Source organism: Nycticebus coucang, chromosome 12, assembly GCF_027406575.1.
Source record: "Nycticebus coucang isolate mNycCou1 chromosome 12, mNycCou1.pri, whole genome shotgun sequence".
NCBI lineage: Eukaryota > Metazoa > Chordata > Mammalia > Primates > Lorisidae > Nycticebus > Nycticebus coucang.
The window spans coordinates 22,207,381-22,232,700 of record NC_069791.1 but is presented as its reverse complement, the minus strand read 5'-3'; the positions used below and the strand labels follow the sequence as shown (position 1 = coordinate 22,232,700).

Sequence of the window (25,320 nt, the reverse complement as noted above, 5' to 3'; positions counted from 1 at the left end):
ATGCAACAGACTTCTTTTTTACATAAATAAGTTTGCAGTATATTCAGCATGATATGGAAATTACATTTCCATTGATGACATTATTATATGTATTGCAGTCACAGCCCAAATGGACCTTTATGTGCCTCTTCACCAGAGGCAGCAACATGTTACTAAGGGAACAGAACCATGAGCTAACCTTTAATGATGAAATAATCATAACTAGTGCAGTAGAAAAAGCTCAAGTAGAGCCACATTTAAACTCCTGCCTCCCCAAAGCTTCCTGCCCTGTGACTGCACAGGCTACTTAACCTCTCTGAGCTGCTGTTTCTTCATTTGCATAAGGAATCTAGTAAATACCAGCAGCGATGAAGAATAAAGAAGTCTCTCATATGGTGTCAGGAAGTGACTGTCCCTTGCTGGTTTCTTCTCCTTCCCATATTTTTACTTTTCTTATAGAGATACAATTAGTTCTGCCTTGAAAACTTTGACACATGCCTCAAATCAGAGTGTTAACCTGCTTAGCTTATCCAAAGAAAGGCCATCTTAAATATCAAGAATGATAAAGGGAAATGATTAACAGGGAGCATGGAAATGCAAAAACACATTTTCTCTAGCTAGAAAAGAGGGAGAGTCCCGGTTTATGGGCCCTGCCCTAGCACGGGAGGCTGTTGTCCCTGTCACTGAGCCCCAGTCTACCTTCACTACTGGAAACATCCCTGCCTACCCCAGGGAGACAGACAAAGAGATTGCAGATTCTTGGTTGGGGGCCTGAGGGCTTTAAAAAAATTAGGACTTACTATTGCTTAATTATATGTATATGTAAATATATATGTATATGTCAGAAATATTTGAAAATATATTTATGTACTTACATATTTATGAAATATCGACAATATGGAATTATAGAAGTACAAAATCTCTTAAACATCTAGCATTTAGAAAATACTTTTTGGGTTTTATTTTTTTCTTTCTTTTCAGATTAGGAGCTTTGAGTGGGAAGCTCTGAGCAGTAGGTTTGTGGGATTTTGGAATTTGTATTACCTTTGGGCACAGCTCTGATTTTAATATTTGAGATAGAAATTATGGGTTTTGAAGAAGGGGAAGGGGGCCAGGGGTTGATTTCACCTGGCTCTGAATTGAAGATTGAGCTGAGAGTCTTTGGATATCTAAGTTATTCAGCAAGTTTGCCATGATCAAGAGGAGGTTAGAATTCACAATTTCATTTTTTCCTAAACGTAGAGTCTGTGCTTTTGGCTGGCACTTAAAGAAGTAGATGGGGTCTGAGACCATGAGGAATCTAGCACCATGCTAGCCTGAAAAACTTGAACTTATAAGAGAGGATGGCATTCTCAAATAAATACAATTAAATGAAAAAGAAAATACCCTTGCTTCCAGGAAGTGGGGGTGGGGGATGGAGGTGATTTTTTTTTCTTTTTAAATGATTCGAGTATTTAATTTGTGTCTAAAGACACACATCTGGCCCAGGGGACACATGGCCCTGTACAGCAATGTTGGTTCCCGTTTAGCCGCCATCATTAAAACACATTACTAAACCCTTTCATTAAAAAAAAATGATATAACCTACCAAACAAAGAGTGCTCCTTCAAAACTCATTTGAGCACCTCTGTGGTCACAATTTACCCAATGTGTCTTTACATTAGAGGCATCATGTAAAATAGTAATAAAATGAAATCATTTTTGAGAGCAAGTGATTGTAGTAAAGCAATGTTACAATTTTTATGATCTGAATAGAGCAGCAACCAGTGATTACCACTTAACTACCTCTGAAATTACACTTCCCTTGAGTATATTATTATATGTGGTGCAGTGACAGCCTGCAATTGTTAACTTCATGTGGGTGCTTTTTATAGAATAAATCAAAAGCCAGCGACTTTACAAGGGGTCATTTGTTTCTGCCAGAAATTTGGGAACTGTGTGGGTGGATGCAGCTAATTTCTATGACAAGGAAAACCAACTTAGAGGGAAGAAAGCGACTCTGTTCAGAAGTGTCTGTTTTGTACAGTCCTTGAATGTTCATATCTGTATCTTTGAAACCCCTGCAGCACATCTCTTTAGTGCGTCTTATTTAAGTTCATCTTTGGTGGTACACCAAGGCCAATTTGTTAGCACTGCTGATAGATTCAGGCTGTGGGGGTGGAAGTTAAGGGTCAAAAAGTGTCCTCGTGAATACCAAGCCCAGCAGCTGCAGCAGGGGCACTGCGGCAAAGGAATCTGTGGGATCAACAGGAATGTTGGAGGCCAAGAAGCAAAAGTCTCTCTCACGTCTACCCTCTACCCCTGTGGCTCTGCTGTCAGAATTTGGAGTCACCTGCTGCCCCCTGGGCAGAGCTGAACCTTTGCTGCTTGGTGCCTTTCCGGTGTCTCACCCTCTTGGGGAAAGCTTTTGCTGTTATTCTGCAACCCCTGTGTCCAGAGAAAGGAAGACAAACCTCCACTTTAAACAAACCACAGCATGACAAATTTATTAAATTAAGAGATGGCGAGCACATTTGTAATTAAATCCAGTATTCTACATGAGAGATAGGATACTTAGCTAGATACAAAACGAGGTGCCCAGTGACCCAGGTATCCTGTCCTGTGTCTCTAAGACAAAAATAAAAGGACAGTGGCTTGAGATAAAGATGAAGAAGTAAGCATGGGTTAGGTTTTAGTCTCACCCCCTAAAAACAAAGGTGAGTCATGAAAGATACTGACACAAAATATCTGCGTCCTTCTAGGGCTGCCACTAAAGTAAATGACAGCCAAAGCGTGTGCTGGGAGGCCACTGTGGGCCTGGGAACACATGATAGTGATGTATTTTACTAGACCTGAGTGGTTGCAAAGAGATTTAAGACATCCTTTGATAGAAGAATGAAGAGAACCTGCTGAATAACTAACTAACTGTGGAAGGAAGTGAAGGAGTAGACGGTCTGGTGTTCCTTTCTTGAACTACTTAGGTACCAATGGCATTTATTAAATAAAACAAGTTAACGGAGAAATCTTTTAAGTCATGGCATCTGCTAAAGCCTGAAAAATGATTTATTTACTTGACTAAAATTTAGTGTAGAAGCAAATGCTTAAGAACATGCTGCGTGTGTGTGATGAAAAACAGACACCCATTCACCACCAATTTTCAGTCAAACATTAACCACAATTCCCAACACATTAACACTTGACAGAGGCTGCCTCTCCTACAAAGAAAGCTGAGGTTTTTCCCTCGATTTAGGAACTTTGTTTTAAACAGCAACGATGCGCTGACCTAATGCCACTCAAAGCCAGGTGCCCTGACTCCAGGGGCAGCTCAAAGACATCATGACTTTCTTCCAGCTCCCTAACTCAGACATGGGACAGAGATGAGAACGTTTCCTGAGCAGATGACAGGCTTCTATTTCCCTTTGCAGGATGAGATCCTTGAAGAAATGGTTAAGCACTGTGAGGTACCACTGAGAGCAGCCAGATGGCTGTGTTAAAAGCCTGGTCCCACTGAGATCAGTCCCCGGGAAATTATTCCAATTAATGCTTCCAACTTCATTCACTGCCTTTGCCTTGACAATATTTCTCAAGCTGATGTTGGTGGACAACCACTCTCGAAAGCACGCCTACCCTAATTTAGATTTTGAGCTCTCTTCCCTGAGCATGCCAGGCAGTTTCTTTTACAAACTGAATTCTCAGCCTGAATTTTTGCTGAATCTTTTCATTCTAGCCCTCCCTAGGTGACCTAGCTCTGACATCTCCCAAACCCTCCAGTTCTGATTCTACTCTGGAATTTACTAGTTCTTTCTCCAGGGTGCACCCTTACTTTAAGTCCAAGATTTGTGGGTGGAAATAAGGCCTCGTCATATACAAAAAATGCAAAAATAAGTATACACATTTTAGGAAAGGAAAAAAATGTATTAAAATTGTAATACTCAAGTCATATTTGACTTCTGCAATGACAAGAGATACAAGATACAATATATAAGAACACAAATGTTATTGGTATATATTGAGTATTATAATTTTAATACAGTTTTTTCCTTTTTTAAAACATGTATACATTTTTTGGCACCCTATGTATATTTCACTGTTAGATTCCCAGGGATAGTGCTATAACTACCAGTAACTCCCTAGTATTCTTTAACTAAACTTCTTATGAAGTCTATGAGTACAAAAATCAAATGACTAATTTAACCACAGACTCAGCAAGTATATTAACACTGTACAGTATTGATTTAGGACATAGTGGCAAAAAGTATATAACAGAATAAAGTACATTTCAGAAGAGTAAAACTTTCAAGGTTATTGATGTAAAGAATGAATTACAGTTTACTTAAATAAAATACACACACACACACACATATATATGTATACACACATAATTATAAAGCACATCACATACCTCCTTCCATCTGTTGGCTTTCCATGAAGGGCATCTGACAGACCTACAGGCCTTGTGAGTTGGAGGTTTCTGTAGATGACTGCAGTATTGTTCTTCTAATTTCCCTTGGAATTGGTCAATGCAAAGCACCTCCCGGTACTTTATGCCTTTACCACAAGAAGCTGAGCACTAGAAAAGAAATATGAATGCCCTTGATTCATTTTTTCTTAATTAGGTTTATCTTCACGAAGTATTACATGAAACAGTCAATGTCCTTGCTTTGATATTTTTATTTAAGATATACTCTAGTATTTCTAATTAGAGAGAAGTTGAAATTTGCCACCGCAGGTGTAATCCCACCAATCCCCTTCCTTCTAACCACCTCCCCCCTCCCTGCCCTCCCTCTCCCCCTTCCCCCTATTAGGTTATAGCTTTCATATGAAAGCCATACATTAGTTTCATAGTAGGGCTGAGTACATTGGGTACTTTTTCTTCCATTCTTGAGATACTTTACTAAGAAGAATATGTTCCAGCTCCATCCATGTAAACATGAAAGAGGTAAAGTCTCCATCTTTCTTTAAGGCTGCATAATATTCCATGGTGCACATATACCACAATTTATTAATCCCTTTGTGGATCAATGGGTACTTGGGCTTTTTCCATGATTTAGCAATTATGAATTGGGCTGCAATACCAGTATTTCTTTTAACTAAACCAATCACTTCCCCTGGTACTTTTTCTACATATTACTTATACTTACAGCCCCAAGCCAATCCCATGCCTAGGGTAAATACATACAAATATTTCATTTTTCTGAACCCTTCTCTGTGAGTCCCGCCCTGTTTTTAGCTCTTTGTCATTTTCTGCATTTGTCACATCCTTTACCCATCCAGCCTCCTGGATGTCAAGTCCTTTCAGATCACCCATATCACCTACAAAGTGGCATGTGCAATAAATAAATATCAGCCATCAACTGATGTTGATTTCTTGTATAAGCAATTTGTTATTGTTACTTATTAAACTCTATTTTTTTATTAAACTCTAAAATAATGTATTTGAACAATTTTAATACCATAAAATATATTCATTGGTTAACAGACTCCAAGTCCTTTAGTCACAACAGAAAAAAATACAAAATCACAGAATCGTACAATATATGATGCTTTGGGGACATTTTTCATCAGAGATGTCTTTTTTCAAGATCTAAAGCCGAATAAGCATGGTATTTTATCAAGTCTGATGAATTCCATGTGGGAATTTCTTGAAAGTAAAAAAGAATATGTTTTTCAAAGAATTATGTTTTAGCTGGAAGGAGGCAGCTGCAGAGTAAAGAAGTAGTGAAATGCCACCCTTCCCTCAAACCACAGCACTTTCTGAGCTGTAAAGATTCCACAAAATAGCCCATCTGGTAGGAACACCCAAACTGGCAATTCTTCCTTCTGGTGCCCTAGCAATCTTTTCTTTCTCCCCCGTCCTCCATCTTATATCCCTGACATTATCCTAATCCCTGAAGTTTTATTAAGGCTGTGTAATTCATTTATAGCATTCCTATCTAAATAATTTTTCTTAAAAATCACCTCTACAAAAAAAAAAAAAAATCACCTCTACATCCCTTAATTGACCCAGTCCTAAACACTAGCTGAGTGTTTGCCATGACTACATGGTACAGTAAACACAGAACACAACTCACTTCAGAAATAGTGATATAAATAATCATGCAAGGACCCCCGAGTGATGACTCTTACGAATTAGGTGAACATAAATGTCTATGATAAAACAGGCCATTGGAAACAAATGTACAATTTGTGAGCCCTAAAAATGTAATAACATTTCCAGAGTTATTCCTTTAGCTTCACTAGTAGTCTCCACTTCAAGATAGAGAGTTGGAGTTAACTAGCTCCCTCTGACATGATAAATTTTGGAACAAGTATATTCTCACTTTTAGGGAAAAGTTGCACGTAATTATAGAATAAGATTATGTCTGGTATTTGAGATGTGGATTATTTTATTTGTTTATATATAAAGATACCATGGAAGAATTAATAAATGGAATTAATTGGTGGGAGTCTTGTTGCTAAATTTAATTCAGGAAACTTAAATTACAAATAAAATAAACTAAGGAAATGAAGCTTATTTAGCTCAGTTCTAAAAAAAAGGACAGGTTTCTATATATTTTTATATTGATCTGGCACTGTACGCTCTCTGACTATACTGAGAAACATACTGATTAGCGGGACAATTAGTTTGTACCCTGACTAGTAATGAAAATAGTAACGAAGCAACCGTAACACTGTAAGTTAGTCACGTGTAAACTGTGCCTTTTATAGACTTTACGAGTTGGGCAACCATAGGCAGGTTCTTTAAACCTCAATGGACCTTCATTGTTTCATATGTAATCCTGGTTAAATATTCGTCTCAATCTCTAGGTCAAGTTTAGAAACAAGAGAATAAACACACACACACACACACACACACACATAAATGGCCAAATTGAGAAAACCCTATATATGCTGTAGCAAAATGCAAAAATAAAAATCAGTAAAGAACCCAAAGAGTACTGCAGAACATCACATTAATTCTATGCAGCATGAGGGTGACCATGTCTCCTATAAGACAGGTGGAATGGAGCGTCAGTGTGTGAATGTTATTGCCTGAAAAGACTCAACTTATTCCCAGCTTAAGACCTTGTCACATCCCCCCACCCCAACACTGTCATCATTTCATCCCCACATAGTTTTCAACATTAACTTTAAATCTCAATTCTTCTACAAAGCCCCTTTCTCTGACGGGGGAATTTCTGATACCCAGCTCAAACCAGATTAAGTGCATCTTTTACATTTTTTAGCACCTTGAGTTTCTCTGTTATACTTGGTATACCTGTAATTATCTATTCTATGTCTGTTTTTCCTTCCAGACTATAAAATCTACTGAGAAAAGACATATTGTAGGGAATCACAAAAAAAAAAAACAACAGAAATAACCCAGAATCATTTGTTTCTAATTTACTGTATCATGAGCCATTCCACATTCCTTCTTTTTTAAAAAAAGGAAATAATTCTAATGTACCATGAACCATAGGATCTTGCATTAATTTACTAACCAACGTTCCTCTAAAATGGTATATATTCCACTGATGGCACATGAACTAATTTTAGATGGTACATTTCTAATTTAATCGTTAGTTAAAATAGCAATAATCATCCTCAATTTTGTCTATAAAGATTCCTTAGTTGGTTATTTGGAAAAAAACTTAAATCTGGTCTATACGATATCAAGTGAAATAAAAATTAAGAGTAAGAATTAATTATCCATGTGGTCTATTTTAATTAAGTTCAGCTAGAAAATTCTGCAGCAAAAATCCATTTTGCTTGCTACTGCAGTGTTATCTACAGATAAAGGTATATATTTTTGTTTCTATGTTAATCATATAAACTTTAGTTAAATGTCTCTAAGAGTATTAAGACTAATATTCAATTCTACAGATTTAAAGATTAGTATTAGAAACACAATTCAGAAAACGTCTCTCACATCAACTATATGCTTTGCATTTAATATTTTTGGTTACTATCAAGATATTCTATTAAGACAGATTTTAAAGAAAAACTTAGTTTCCCTTCATACATGCTTTCTTCATATAAATTCTTATTTCCTAATTTATAATTTTCTAAATTAATTATGAATATAGCCTAAATCATTGCCAGTTCTCTAAATAGACTTTTGGTGAGTTAATTTAGCAACGATCCCAGGGTGTAAAATAAACAGCGGTCATTTAGCTATTCCAGGTCAAATAGTAACAGCAAGAAATATCTTATAACAATTTAAACTACCATTTCCTTCACACTTCTACTCATTTTCTGATAAAGAAAAGTATTTAAAATTAAATAGGCTATTTCAAAATATGATAATATGAGTGGAAAATATTTAATATTATGCTTTAAAAACATTTTGGTGATGGTTAAAAATGACGGCATTCAGTTCTTCAGCAACCATAAATAAATAATCTAATTAGACATAAACTTAATAGACATAATTTTTCACCTTCAGCCATTTTACTTTTAGTTTTCCAGTGTTGCTATTAAACTAAAAATGACAATAATAAAACACAAAAACTAAACAAAAATAACAGAAGTCAATTTCATTTTGCCTTTCAAAATTTTTGAAATTTTCTGATGAGTTTTCAAATCATAATTATCAAATGATCAGATAAAGAAATAAAAATTTACTGTAATACTAGACATCAATTTACTTCTCTTTGTTTTCTGACAGCAGGGTTCATAATTCGCCTGCTGAGAATGTAAACACTCATTACCATAGAGCTAGGTGTCATGTCTATCCTATTTTTACTGTATGTCAGGTATTAGCTAATTTCTGCCATCAAAGAAAACCTACCAACCTAGTGACAAGAGGGGATTACACAACCTTTTCATTTAAGTACTAAACTCACCATTCGGCGCCTGTAGCTCAGTGGCTAAGGTGAGCTGTGACACCAAGGCACTCTGCCGAGGGTAACATAGTAAAACTTTATCACACACACACACACACACACACACACACACACACAAAGAGCTAAACTCACTGGTGGCTCATGCCTGTAATCCTAGCACTCTGGGAGGTCGAGGCTGGTGGATTGCCCTGAGCTCAGAGGTTCAAAACCAGCCTGAGCCCGAGTGAGACCCCATCTCTACAAAAAAAAGCCAGGCTCGTGGCGGGGCCTGTAGTTCCAGCTATTTGGGAGGCTGAGGCAAGAGAATCGCTTAAGCCCAAGAGTTAGAGATTGCTGTGAACTATGATGCCACGGCATTCTACTGAGGGCCAGAAAGTGAGACTCTGTCTCAATAATAATAATAATAATAAATAAATAAATAAATAAAAGAAAAAAGCAAATTAAAAAAACTTCAAACTAAGACAATTGAAAGACAATTGAAAAAAAAAAAGGAAATACACTTACTATACATTACAAATCTAAACCCAACTTCTCTTTCTAAACCAGAAATCATTTACATCAAGCCAAGAGCAACTGCCTCAGAAGCATTCGTATACAATGAATAAAATAGAGCAGCTTTGATTTAAACACAACATACTGCAATAGCTAAAAACATAACCAGGTATTGAAGTGTCTCACTTGGGATAATTATATAGGATTAGTTGTGTTTTCCTCAGACTTAAGTGGCAATTCCAAAAGTATCAACATACTTTTCAATATTAGAACATGTGCTATGTGTATTGTTTTGATACTTTTCAAAAACTAAACCATCTTATGGTTCCGTAGCAAAGCTAACATTTTTAATATAAAATTCTTTATCATTCTTATTTTGCTAGGAATTTTTTTTCTAACAATGTTTTAGTGAAAAAGTGTCTTTAAAATGCTATCATGAAATTAAAGATTCGTGTATAAAACAACGTATCAAGTAAGGAAATGATAGAATTTCGGAATAAAATAAAACAGAAATTGGATATTCAGAGAAATAAAACACTATTGTGTGTATGAATCCATGCATGTGTGTTTTCTTTTTTAAAGAAGTCTATCATAACACTCTTTAAATAAAATAAAGAGGCTGCATTTAAACTCCAGGAATAACATGTTTTTTAAATATTCAGGAAGCCAATATCATTTGTGTATCTAAGAAAAAAGACATATAAGGTTTCACTACAGTAAAATTTTAGATACGAGTTTCACACAACTACTTTATAATTTAAGTACCTTCCCTAGAGGGGAGGAAAACTATTTTAAATCGAAATCGAGCTTCTCAGATATTAAAGAAGTAAAACATTAAACTAGTTAAAGAAGTTATAGTAGAGTAGGATATCTCTTTGTTTACAACAAAAACCCAATGATAAAACATGCATATTAAGAGTAGAATGTCAACTCTATAAAATAGTACCGCTACTGTTCCTTTAATTCAATGCACATGTGCACCAGGGAGTAAGATACTAAATCCATCAACAGGGACCCCATTCATAGCGCTTCCTGAAAGATTATACTTACAGTTTTAAAGTTAAATGGAGTTTGAAATTTTCCTTTTTAACCTGTTACAGACATCCTTTCACTATATAACTCTAATAAGTCAAGACAGCATTTAGTTTCAAAAATCTTCATCACTGAAATATTTCATACTATGGCATTGTATCTAATCATATTTAAAATCTGTAACTCCAGACATTAAAATTTTTAAAGTCAGATTAATTTTCAATAATGTTTGACTCTTCAACTTAAAGGCCAAAAACCAAATGATTAATAAAAAAAAGCCAGAAAACTCTCCTGATATTAATATTATTGTAATAATTATATATTATTTCTGAGTATACATACGTCTGTATATTCACAGAGAATTTACAGTTCTTGGCTAATCAATGCACTATAAGTGATCTCAAATGTAATTTATCTGGCTTACTCAATTGAAAATAATATTTAAAGATAAATTGCTATGAAGTAATTGTTAATATTTTCTACATTTTTAACTTTTGCAAAAGTTTTGTGACTATTTTCACTTTCAAATACTAAGCCTGAAGCAAAGCTTCAGTAACTTACGCATCTTAAACAAAAGTATTCACTTACATTATGTTCTACATATACATGTAAATGTTAGAAAATCAGAATGAGAAAATTATCTGAGTAAGTGATAACATAAAGACTCAATGAGAGGAATAATTTTCTTCAATAATAAGTTTAATAAAAATTACTTCAATAAACATTCTGGTACAAATATCTTTGTTACAATGTGATTTTTGGTCTTCTGGGTATATGCCTAGTAGAGGAATTATAGGATTGAAGCCCTATTCATAATTGCTAAATCATGGAAAAAGCCCAAGTGCCCATCGATCCATGAATAGATTAATAAATTGTGGTATATGTACACCATGGAATATTATGCAGCCTTAAAGAAAGATGGAGACTTTGCCTCTTTCATGTTTACATGGATGGAGCTGGAACATATTCTTCTTAGTAAAGTATCTCAAGAATGGAAGAAAAAGTATCCAGTGTACTCAGCCCTACTATGAAACTAATTTATGGCTTTCACATGAGAGCTCTAACCCAGTTATAACCTAAGAATGGGGGAAAGGGGAAAGGGAGGAGAGAGAGGGGGGAGGTGGGCAGAGGGAGGGTGATTGGTGGGATACACCTGCGGTGCATCTTACAAGGGTATATGTGAAACTTAGTAAATGTGGAATGTAAATGTCTTAGCACAATAACTAAGAAAATGCCAGGAAGGCTATATTAACCAGTGTGATGAAAATGTGTCAAACGGTCTATGAAACTAGTGTATGGTGCCCCATGATCACATTAATGTACACGGCTATGATTTAATAAAAAAATTACTTCAAACCTGAAAACATTAATTATTATAGTTGGGTTTATTTTCCCAGTAGCAATAGTAAAATGTAAGTTTAATTCAAACTGTGAGCATTACTTGTAGCAAACAATACTCAGGACAAACGGCCATTAGTTTAAAGCTTGCAATATCTCTTAACTTCATGTCTAATAGTGTAGTTTCTGTGTACCGCAAAGGGTAAATCCACATTTCAGACTCTTCTATAAAGTATGTTTAGCAAGTGGAACTCATCCAAAGAGTCCCCATTTGGAGATTTTATTGAGTTATTTAGTAACATGAATCTTTGCAATTATATGGTGACATGGAAAAAATGTTATTATTAATAAGAGAATAATGTAAATCTTGTCTAATTTTGGGGGGACATTATTGTTTACTTTTTCTTGAAGTTTTTATACAGACCACAACAATCTGAAACATTGCTTTTGAAAAAATGTATGGCTCATTCCATTATAAAAAACCTACTCCCATACTACCCCTGGGAGCTTACATCCAGAGTCATGAGCGTCTGACTTCTGGATAGAACAAAGTAGAAAACTATTCAGTGTGGGTAGACCATAAAAAGGTAAAGAGATCAGCAAAATAACTAAAGTGTACCTTTTTAAAAATGTTGACTTTTAAGGCACTACTTACTATGGTAACATTTACAAAATTCTTAAAATCAAGTGCCAGCAAAATAGCAGGATTTACCATTTCAAGTTTCTACAAATGTTTTATGTGCTAGCTGTGGGAGTCAACAGAAATAAAGCCAAGACATTTGCTTTTAAGTAGGGTTATAAAGGTCTAAAAAGGAATATGCACAAAGAACTCTCAGATGAGAAATAAATGAGCTCTATGAATGCTTTGAAAGGGAAAAGTCAGAGTTGAGATTAAACAACCATCACCCACTGCACATACTAATGTCTACTTAATCATATGTAATAAAAGTCAGGGAAAGAATGTATTCAGAATTAATTTCACATTTCAGAGAATTTAAGTTGTTTTTTTTTTAATTCTTACCCTAATCAGATAAAATGAATTATTTATGTTAAATTTAAGGTAAGGTGTCATAATTGCCTCTACCAGGAGTAGTAGATGGGATAATTAAAGGGGCATGGGATTTGGAAGCAGAGACCTATATTTGAATCTCAGCTGCCAAATAGCTGTGACAATTATAACACCTACACCTCTGGATGGTTGTGAGATTAAGTGAGATATGAATGAACCTAAAGTAGTGCTTGACACAAAAGTCTAAATGCATATTAAACCTCAATTCCTTTTTTCCTCTTACTTTCACAAATCCTGAAATTGTCTTTATGAAAGAGATGATAAGGAGGAAATCTTCCCTCAAACAAACAAACCAAAAATACCTTCTGTAATTAATAGGAGAGAGCTAGTAGATGTGATTTGGGCAAAACAAGAAATGAATACTATGACACAAAAACAAACAGAGTTCAAGAAAAAGATTTTGCTAAGTAAAAAAATATGAAAATTAAAATAAATAATTCAATAGGTAGTCTGGATATTGAGAAAGTTTCCTATCAAGTAAAACCAAAAGAAAAATGAAGAAAATAGCATAAAATCAAGAAAACTAGAAGATCAACTCAAGAATTCCAATATTCATCTAGAAAGAGTACAAGAAAGAATTCAAAAATGGTTACACAGAAATTATCAAAGACATAATACAAAAATTTTTCTCAGCACAAGTCCTTAACAAAAGGGCTTATGAAATGCTTAGGAAACTAACTTATAAACACACACACACACACACACACGGTCACTTCATTATGACATATCGGAATGGCAGAGCTAAAGAGAAGATACTAAAACCTTCAGTGGAACGGGCCTGAAACCTAGGAACATAACACAGATCAGGAATTAGAATCACATCAAAATTTTCAATAGTTCAAAATGCTAAAGGAAAATAGGTAATGCTTAAAAATCTTGAGGGAAATAATTCTCAAGTTATAGATTTTTGGCCATCCAATAGAAGGATTGACTAAAGACATTTACATACTTAAATAGATCTTCCATAGATGGAAAAATGTACCTTGCATTTTGTTTTCAAAGGTACAGGAAGAAGTGTTTTAGTATTAGAGAGTAAGAAAAAAAGAAAAAGAAATACATGTGATGTAATGAAAAGTTATCAAATCCCTAGATGAGTGAGCATATTTCAGAAGATGAGTTTTTATACAGACCACAACAATTTTATACAGCAGGGTAAAGATCATCCATGCAAGATAAGAAGAGGAAGACTCGGGGTGGAGGGGTCTTTGAGAGGAGCCTATGAAAGAGGAAATATCTGCACATTTATAAAAACCATTCATAGAGATTTTACATATCTTTTCATGTACTGGAGAGAAAAAAATGATTGGAATATCAGCAAACTAAGCAGATTTTAAAACAAGGCAATAATTAACTCCAGAAAAAATGAAGAGTTGTGTAACAAAGGAGCAAAATTTCAAAGTTAGGTACATTCCTAGGGTCCACACTGATATAAGCAGCACTGATCACTGACTTAATCCAATTTCATTTAGAAGATGGATTATAAAATTAATGGTTTATGTAAAAGAGCTAAAATCTCAACCTCTATAAAAGGAAGTCAACAGGTAATTTTTTTGATGTATCAATAAATAGCAGGATAAGTCTATTTTTTTGAAATATAAAAATAAATGTGAAGAGTCTTAGTAAAAGGATTAGAGATTATGTCTGCATTTGGTAAACACTGAAACAGGAAAGATTATTTTTCTTTTAGCCTTTTAGCACCATTTCTTTTTTTCCAAAAAGTACATATATTAAGATTATATTCAAAACCATAATCATGGTAGGGCCACACCTACAGTGCATCTTACAAGGGTACATGTGAAACTTACTAAATGTAGAATATAAATGTCTTAACACAATAACTAAGAAAATGCCAGAAAGGCTATGTTAAGCAGTATGATGAAAATATGTCAAATTGTATATAAAAACCAGGGTATGGTGCCCCATGATTGTATTAATGTACACAGCTATGATTTAATAAAAAAAAATCATAATCAATGATAAATGGTTTACTAGGGGCCATCATCACCAAATTGAAGGGCTGTCTTTAGAGGTATGTTCTAGAGCTCTGGATCCACTCCATTGACAGACATTAATTACGTTATGAAGACATAAAAAGCATGCTTCCCTATATATACTTGTGTCATAAAGTTGGGAGGATTTATTAAAAAGTTGGATATGAAAATTAAGATGAAAACTGCATGAATACAGGATAGCAGGGAAAAATAAAAGTTTATATGTACTAGACAGATCGACCAAACAGGAGAAGGAAATCAAAGGTATCCAAATGGGAACAAAGGAGGTCAAACTACCACTCTTTGCTGATGAGATAATCTTATATTCAGAAAACCCCAAAGATACTGCCAAGGAACTCCTAGAATTGATAAATAGATTTCGTAGTCTCAGGTTCCAAAATCAACGTACCCAGATGAATAACATTCTTATATACCAACAGTCAAGTTGAGAATCAAATCAAAGACTCAACACTTTTCACCTCAGAAAGAAAATAAAATACTTCATAATATATTTAACCCAAGGAGGCAAAAGACATCTATTGGGAGCACTACAAGTTATTGAGGAAGGAAATCACTGAGGATGTAAACAAATGGAAAATACATCATGTTCATGGATTGGCAGGATCAACATTGTTAAAATGTCTGTGCTACCCAAAGTGCTCTACAGAGTCATTATAATACCAACATCATTTTTCACAGATCAAGCAAAACTAATTTTATACTCCAGAAAAGATCCTGAATAGTACCCTGTTTCCCCGAAAATAAGACATCCTCTGAAAATAAGACCTACTTACAGGAAAGATAAGACGTCCCCTGAAAATAAGACCTAGCTCATCTTTGGGAGCACACCTTAAAATAAGACATTGTCTTATTTTGGGGGAAACAGGGTAATTGTAACCATGATCAAAAAGACAAATTGGAAGGCATCACTTTACTAGACTCAAGCTATACTACTAGGCTATGGTAACCAAAACAGCATGGTACTGGCATAATAACAGAGACATAGACCAATGAATCAGAACAGAAAAAAACAAAAGAAAACAAATGTAAAACTGCCTTCACATTGCCATCCACTATTTGACAATATTGACAGACAATAATATACACTAGGCAAAAGAATCCCTGTTCAATAAGTGCTGTGAAAATTGGAAAGCCAGATGTAGAAGATTGAAACAATCCACACCTCTCATCACTCACAAAAATTAATTCACAATGTATAACAGATCTAAACCTGAGGCATGAAACTATAAGAATCCCCAAAGAAAATGTTTGGAAAAACTCTAATAGATACTGGCCTAGGCAAAGAATTTTGAAGAAGACCCTAAAGACAATCAGAGCAACAATAAAAATTAACAAATGGGACCTGATAAATTAAAAAGCTTCTTCTGCACAGCCAAGGAAACAATCAATAGACTGAATAACCTGCAGAATGGGAGAAAATATTTGCATTTAATATATCCAGTAAAGGGCTACTAACCAGAAACTATAAAGAACTCAATCAAATCAGCAAGAAAAATATCAAACAACTTCATAAAAAAGTGGGTAGAAGATGTGAAGAGGGTTTTTTTCTTTTTTTTTTTTTATTGTTGGGGATTCATTGAGGGTACAATAAGCCAGGTTACACTCATTGCAATTGTTAGGTAAAGTCCAAGAGGGTTTTTTTCAAAGAAGATAGACTAACGACAAATAAAAATATGACAAAATGTTCTACCTCTCTAATAATGAGGTAAATGCAAATCAAAACCACAGTGAGGTGTCCCCTAACTCCAGTCATAATGGCTTTTGTCAAAAAATCCCATGACACAGGTGTTGGCATGAATCCAGAGTCTATATATATAGTCTATATATAGACTAACATATATAGACTGTTAGTGGGACTGCAAACTAGTCTATGGAAAGTAGTATGAAGGTATCTCAAAGAACTAAAAGTAGGCCTACTGTTTAGTCCAGGAGTCCCATTATTGTTTACCTAAAGGGAAGAAAGCTATTTTATCAAAAAGACAGATGCACTCAAATGTTTATTGCAGCACAATTCACATTTGTAAAAATGTGGAATCAACCCCAGTGCCCATCAACACATGAGTAGATTAACAAAATGTATATGGATACCATGGAGGACTACTCAGCCATAAAAATAATGACAAACTAATACCTTTTGTACAACCCAGATGGAACTGGAACTTTTTCTAACTGAAGTATTGCAAGAATGGAAAAATAAACACTGCATGTACTCACTATTAATTGGGAACTAATCGATCAATGCCATGTGCAGATTTGGTGGTAAAACTCAATGGAAAGCAAGCAGGTGGGAGGGGCAAGACGGGAGGGGTTAAATTCACGCCTAACAGGTCCAATGCACACTCTTTGGGGGCACACTTATAACTTTGACTAAAATTGTGTTAAAGCAATTCATGTAACCAAAACATTTGTGCTCCTGTAATATTCTGAAATAAAAACCAAAACGAAAGTATTATCTGTCGTTAGGAATAAATAAAACCTGATTTGCTATTAGAATCATATACTATACAAATCATATACGTTTATATAGATACAAAAAATCAGTATAAGAAATATGGGTGGCTATGAAACACTGGTATTTATTGCTATATTGATTATGCTGGCTGAGTAGCTAATAACAAGGGTGGCAACATTCTGTACATCAACATTTTTTACAGTCAGCCCATTTTGCTAATGGATGACACTCTAGAAGCCACATTTTAGAGGATCATAAAGGAGATTGGATGATTAAAAAATTGGGAGGAAAAGGGCATCATTAAGGAGGGAAACAGAAGACAGAGAAAAATAACTGTCTATAAATATTTTCCCTGTGGAAGAAGAATCTGATTGATTCTCACCTCAGAGTGCAGATGGAGTACTGGAAGTGAATGTTTCATATATGTATTTACCTAAAATTGAGGAATAACAATCATGCAGTTTTTCCCAAAGGAAGTAGGCTAGATTGGTCTCAAACTTTAGAAAGTTTCACTAGGATATAACTGAAACTATGTGCACTTCAAATGAAAAATTTCTTTAAACAATTCATGCTTCATATAGAAGTATAAGAAAGAGGATATTGGAAGTTATCCGCAACTTTAAAGATAGATAGTTAGATGACAGATAAGATAGATAGATGGATAGAAAGCATAGCACAATACTTAAAAATATTTTAAGAATCACAATAATTTAACTTTAGATATATAAAAGGAGTGGTTTATGAAAACATTGCATTATTATTTACTCAAATGAGAAGAGGAAATTTTTGCATATCTGAATTTTGGGGCATCTTTTAGCAAAAGGAGAATTTGCCATCCCTTAGTCTTAAAAATTATCAAATACGTGTCATAGTTTTATATTGCTTTCCTGCTATAATATCATGTGTCTGGATAAAATTTATGTCATTCCCAGGCCCTTAGTTTCTGATAAATAGGTTTCAAAAAAATCTATTATTATTTGGCTCATTACTGTGAGCTACAAGTACTTCAAACTGTCTGTTTTTAAAACTTTTCTAGAATTTTCTTAAGCATTAAAGTTTATAAAATATATAAGAAAACACTATCCCAATCTAAACTGAGTTTTATTCATCACAGTTTTCCTCATATTTTGACTTAAAAAATAACTATATAAATTTCTCATAGTTTGAGAGGGACACAGAAAAATTTGGAGAGAATATTTAATAAAATACAAAAACATCTCTCAAGTGCCCTCCTCAATGTAGATGATAATTTTCAATGGCCTAGGTCACCATCTAAAGACATGGGATACCTGATTATCACAGCAGACATCTAAATATCAGGATTTTTCATGCCTATGTTAATGTATCAGCAAAGATAGCTATACTTTCTATTAAAATATGGCCACACATTAAAGTCATCAAAATGAAGAAATTATAAATAAGGATTCTAAACTTAGTAAGGGCAAAAACCACTTCTACAAATGTTTCCTGAATGAACAAATGAATAAATAAATGCTACATAGAAATAAAAAAAAGAAAGCATAAGAGCAGACTCAACAGATATAACTATTGTCAGGCTTAGAGATACTTTCTGTATTTCTACTTAAATTATTTTTATACATTTTTACATGATGAACCTTGAAATTATTTGATAATTTCACTCCAGAAATAAATAAAAAAAGCTAATATACTATTCTAGACTCCCTGTTTAGCAAAGAGAAAATTCAGTTGCTTTAGCATTTTTACTTAAAAGGTGTGTTTTTATCAAGTTATGATCTATACACACAACAGAGACCTTTTTAATATGCAATCTACTTAATGTGAATGGAGCAGAGTTGAGTGATCTTTAGTTTCATAACAATAATACAGAAAGGAAAGCTGCATAAGATAGATCTCTTTTTTCAAGACTTCTGTTGTTTTGTTCTGACTCTACAGGGTGGCCTGTGGATCAGCAAAGATAAAGAAGAGCCTCTTTCCTGGTTTCATCCGAGCCTGAGACCTGGCCAAATTTAGCAGAGAAATCCTGACAAGAAGACAGGATTCTGTCTGAGCAACTATCTGTGAGGAAGCTCCCGGACACCAAAGAAATATCCGGGAGGGATGGAGATGTCGTGCCTGGTTATCATCCCTGTTTCCAGATGTGAAAGCTCTCCTAAGACCCACAAAGAAACAATAAAGAGGTTTCCCTCAGATGGATCACTGAAGAGTTCTCTCTGGTTGGCAGAGTAGGGAGTGAGTTTTTTATTAGTGCAGCAATATGAATTTTCTCTTTTTCTTACAATCTTATAAAAAGACCACAGTCACACTATACATTTTCATTTACACAACAAAATTTACACATTTTCATTATCACACTCTATTTAGTGACATCCCCAAAAGAATGATCATTAATGACACAAAATACCTTCTGAATCTACCTATTAAATATTTTCATATTTGGATTCATGATGGGCAAAATTTGCTATAATAGAAGATGTGAACTGTCCTAAATAAATGTCTATATTCTGAAGAAAATATTTAGGCTAGGAATAAAAATGCAGGTAAGCCTTTTTCTAATAATTTTACTGATTGTGCCAAAGTGGAAATCTATTTGCTTGCTACAGTATTTTAAATTTGCTGTTATTTATCTTTTACAACTACTATCATTTAGAGTAATTCTCACTATTTATACAGATCCCATTAAAAGAATTTTCTTTCTTATTTTTCTTTTTTGAGACAGAGTCTCACTTTGTCACCATCGGTAGAGTGCGGCGACATCACAGCTCACAACAACCTTAAACTCTTGTGCTCAAGTGATTCTTTTGTGTTAGCCTCCCAAGTATCTGGGACTACAGGTGCCTACCACAATGCCTGGCTATTTTTAGAGACGGAGTCTCGCTCTGGCTCAGGCTGGTCTCGAACTCATGAGCTCAGGCAATCCATCTGCCTTGGATTACAGGTGTGAGGCACCGCACCCAGCCTATAAAAGATTTTTGTCTCAAAAATAATATTACAGTAATATATGTAAATGTTTTAATAATTCATATTTTATATTAACATCTCAAACTGATTTTATAAAACATTTTTCTTGAAAATTTAATTTCATTACTAGTTTCTACTGATTTTGAATGAATTCTAACATCCAGAAGTAGAATACTTTACCAAATATCCAATTGATATTTAATAAAACATCTGAAAAAGATAACAATGATGAAACTTAACTCAGGCAGAAGAAAATTCATTTCTTCTCTTTTCAATCCTTGAGGAAACTTTCCCATCCCATTTCCCATCACATTCCTCAAATCAGTCCTCTGGACACTCAGCATTGTGTGTGCAGAAATAATCATATGTGTATTCTTGTTTTAATTTTTTTTCCTGCTACAATATAAACTCTCATATATCCTGATCCATCCACACTTTTATCCTCCACATATAGTGGCATATAACATGCAATAATTGCTATGTAAATACCTACTGAATCAATGAATTTAAAAGAAATTCATAAAGATTATAAATTAGGGATTTATCATCTTGTTCCAAAAAAACTGGGGTAGGGATTGGCTCCTCTTTCTTCTCTTAATTAAACCACCAAAGTAATAAATTTCCCCTCCTCAAAAGTTTCTCTTTTAAAGTATTTTAAAATAAACCTTTGCCATACATAAAAGCCACTAATTCTCTGAACAGAATAGTTTGCTGCTCTCTCCATATTGGTCTATTTTAATTCCTTTAGAATCCCCCGTCTATCTACTTGATGAGAAATAGTAGAAACTACTGTTGCTACTTCTCAGTATCTCTGGCCAAGACTCAATGACAGCAAAAGACTAAAATGAAGAGGTAATATCTTTCAATACTTATATATGACCAGGTATGTATGTCCAGAACAAAAAAATAAAGCAGAAAATCTAATGGAAAGATGGGCAAAGGACTTCATAGGTACTTCACAAAACAGGATATCACAGAGAATAAACATATGTACAGGCACTCAGCTATCAGAGAAATGCAAAGTAAAATCACAAAGAAATATCACCACACACTCACTAGAATTACAAAAATTTTAAAGTCTGAAAGTATCAAGTGTTGACAAGGATGTGGGGCAACTGAAATTCCCATGCAACCACTTTAGAAAATTGCCTGATAGTGTTTATTAAAACTGAACACATGCAGACACTGAGATCCTGCAATTCAACCTGCTGCATATCCAATGTATCGGTATATGTATGTTCACCAAAAGGTGGGTATGAGAAAGCACATCACACATGAGTGCTTCTTTGTAGGTCCCAAATTACAAAAAGTCCCAAATGTCTGTCAATGAAGGATAAATACCAATACCAATCACATTCACCCATTCAAAGAAGTCATAGAATTATGTATTCATGAAAGTAATATATCACTAAATTGCAATGAGAAACTAGAATTACATGTAACATGGGTGAAAAAACAGTATCGTGACTCTCACAAATTATCCAAGTTCTATTCACACAAATTTCAAAAGCAGAAAAACTAATCTATGATATTTGATGTCATATAAAAGGGTTACCTTTTTGGGGGGGGATAGCAACTACAAGGGGGCATGTTGGACAATTTCTGTGGTGCTGATGTTCGTGGTTTGGGCACTCTCTACCTAGACATGTTCATTTTGGAAAAATCATTGAAATGTACCATTATGTTCTGAAATTTTTCTGGATATCTTATTCCCACAAACATTTACTTAAGGAAAAAACACATTTCATTCCAACTGATTTCTTTCTTGCACTACGTACAACTTATTTAAGTAGATTTTCTTTCAGCTTATAAATGTTTTATTAGTTTTTTCCATTATATTTGCATTTTTAGCTTCTTAAGGGAAGGGACTACTTGTGTGCACTTACTGGATAAGCAGCAAATCTATTGAACCTTCTGTATGTCAACCACTTTTTCTTTTCCCATTTATTCCTGAAAATTACCTTTGTTTGGTAGCTACTGTTTTCATCCTAAGAAATGAAATCTTAAAAATTCTAAGTAACTTGCCAAAGGCCACTCAATAAAACAGGAGTGTTGACTCAGCCAAAATGCAGGTATTCCAATACTTCAGCTCTCAATCTTACAAGATTTAGGATAGACTGGATATTTAATGTTTCAGCGGGTTTAAGAATAAAGATATTTTTTCAAGCTCAGTGGTCACCATTCCCTTTACGATTATTTCCAAAGCTTCTGAGTTTCCCAGGATCACAAAAGTAAAATACCAAAAACTCAGAAAGATCAAATATATTTCAGAGCTGTCTTAAAGTATTCATTTTTAAACTCATTTGACAACTCATAGTGAAGAATGAAATCTACTAAATGAAGTTATCAAAAACTTTTCAGTATTTCATTTAATTCCTACACATCTATGTATGTCATATGATATATAAGAAACTTCATACAGCAAAGGACATAGCAAAATGTAATGTGAATCCTAGATCTCTAATACTAGATTTAGGAGTTAGGCAAATTAGTGTGTGAGTTTAAGTACAATCTTGGTGAGTGGGGGACGTACAACAAAGGAAGGAGTCGATGGCGTTAACAAAAACGAATTACATAATTCCAATCTTGACTGTGTAATTTATGGAGGTTTGACAGTTGGTAGCTACTGTTTTCCCCAGAGTTATCTGAATACCTAAGTCAAAGACTTGCAAAAGTATATGTAGTTGAAACACATTCTTCCTAGTAAAGTACCACAAGAATGGAAAAGCAAGTATCCAATTACTCAATACTAATACGAAGCCAGTAGATGATCTAATGTATGTCCTCACAAGAGAAAAACTCAATTCAATTCAGTAAGGGGGGAGAGGGAAAGAAGGTGGTGGTAAGGGGAGGAGAGAGGGGGAGCGGTGTGCTCCCACCTAAGTGGGCACAATGTGGGGGTATATGGCACACCTCCCGTGGCAGACACAACAACAGGGTCTATACCTAACAAATACGAACACTGTAACCTAATTCTTTGTACCCTCGAAATAACCTGAAATTTTAAGAGAAAAAATAAAACTCAAAATAATTTATTGCTATAGTAAAATATGTATATATGAAATAGATTATATATATAAGGATTATATATATAAAATCTATCTTAGAGGTGGCAAGGTGATTCACTGGAGTGCCAAAAAATTTTTTTAAACCATCTATTCATATTAATATTTGTTTTATCTAATACTACAGGAAAGTAACCATAATTTACTCTGTGGAGCTACATGTCAGTCTGATGTACCAACACATAAGGCACATTAAGTTTCTCAGCAGAAGGAGGAGATCATCCCTCTGTCACCCACTTTCCGGGTCCCCACTGCAGTTCACACACGCCCACTGAGGAATACATGTGGGTTGTACAGATAAACTCATAACTCAATGTAGAGAGACGAGGAGCGCCATAGGAACTGTGCTGGTGGTGGTGCAGGATGGGTTTGGCTTTAGTTTCAAGTACTCAAGAGTTTCACTGGTTATACTCAAGCTCCCATAAAGGTGAGTGGGCTCTTAAAGATAAATTATTAATTTTTCTATTACAAAAGAGAGATTTGTCCCAAAGTTGCTGATTCCTAAAAATGTGATACCTAATATCTATCCTTTAAGGTAAAGTAGACATCTAACAGTGGATGACAAGGCAACTACTTTTGTAAACTACTTCTTCTAAGGGAAACACATTTCAAGAATGTTTAGAAATGTTACTTGAACTATGAGACTATGCCAAGCAAATATTTTTAAAACTCTGAAGAAAAAATTTTAAATACAACAGGCCAAATGTATATTTTTAAAAATCAGAAGCAAAATTTTCTGAATCTGTTTAAATGGCTTCCAAATAATTTCAGTTGCATTGAGTTTTAAAGCTATTTGCAGTTTTTTGGTTTTTTTTGGCTGGGGCTGGGTTTGAACCTGGCACCTCCGGTATATGGGGCTGGCGCCCTACTCCTTGAGCCACAGGCGCCACCCCAAGCTATTTGTTAAATATAAAAATATAGCTCCTTGGAGTGGTGCCTGTGGCTCAAAGGAGTAGGGCGCTGGCCCCATATACCAGAGATGGCTGGTTCAAACCCGGCCACGGCCAAAAACTGCAAAAATATAGCTCCTTTTGGTACTTTTAAAGAAATGAATGACATCATGGAAAATGGAAATTTGTGAGGTAAATTTCACTTTTTTTGAATAATTGATATGTTAGATTTAAAATCAATTACTAGTATACAATAAGAACATCCATTGAAAATTTCTGCTAAGCTATAACCCAGTTACAACCTAAGAATACGGGGAAGGGAGGGGAGGGAGGGGGGAGGTGGGTAGAGGGAAGGGGATTGGTGGGATTACACCAGCGGTGCATCTTACAAGGGGATATGTGAAACTTGGTAAACAGTCTGTGAAGCTAGTGAATGATGCCCCATGATCATATCAATGTACACAGCTATGATTTAATAAAAAAATAAAGAAAATTTCTGCTATTTGGGGGCATTTCTGCAAGGTCATTTTTTCAGCTATGAAAGTTGTTGTAAACATATCTCATAATAAGCTCTATTTTTGAATTGTTATTACGTTGCAAAGACTTTGAAAACTAATAAAATGTATTCTACCATATTTTACAAATGAGATGGTTATAACAATAGTTCAATGAGAGAAAAGCTTGTTACCAATTCACAAAATAGTTGTATTTAATAATATTCAACTTATCCTTTTAAATTCATATTTTCATATGTTCTGTAAATCACAAAATTATGTATTAGCTTATGCAAAGTATAAATATATAAGACAAACAAATCAGGGCCCATGCTTAAAAATTTTTATGAGAAAGATATACATGTATATAATAAAAAAATAAATCAATTGTCTTGAAAATATCAAGCAATTGACATAAAATATTACCACCTGAGGAATATGATTTCTTAAAAATTGTGGTTTTTCTAAACTAAAAAAATTGACACATAAAACCTAAGAAAACTTTAAGATATCTGAATGTATGAATAGCAACAATGCTTCTATGTACAATATATAAAGCCTGAGTAGACAGCACGAAGACATTGTAGAATACCGAGAGCAATTTCTTCTAAAAACATCTATTTCTGGAGATCCTTAAACATTCTTTAGCATTATGCCTCAGGAAATATAATTGCCCCAGAAACATGAGCATTTTCACTTTCGTTAGCATGGAAATACATAGGAAAAAACTACGGCCTACCAACATTTCACGTT

At 34.4% G+C, this 25,320-nt stretch overlaps 1 protein-coding gene across 1 annotated transcript in view; it reads right to left on the bottom strand.

Moving 5' to 3' along the window:
* ADAMTS20 (ADAM metallopeptidase with thrombospondin type 1 motif 20) overlaps nt 1–25,320 on the bottom strand; it is a 165,841-nt gene that overhangs the window by 44,263 nt on the left and 96,258 nt on the right. Inside the window, exon 29 of the mRNA XM_053556101.1 lies at nt 4,361–4,528. Coding sequence (XP_053412076.1) covers nt 4,361–4,528 — 168 coding nt within the window. The remainder of the gene's footprint in view (nt 1–4,360; nt 4,529–25,320) is intronic.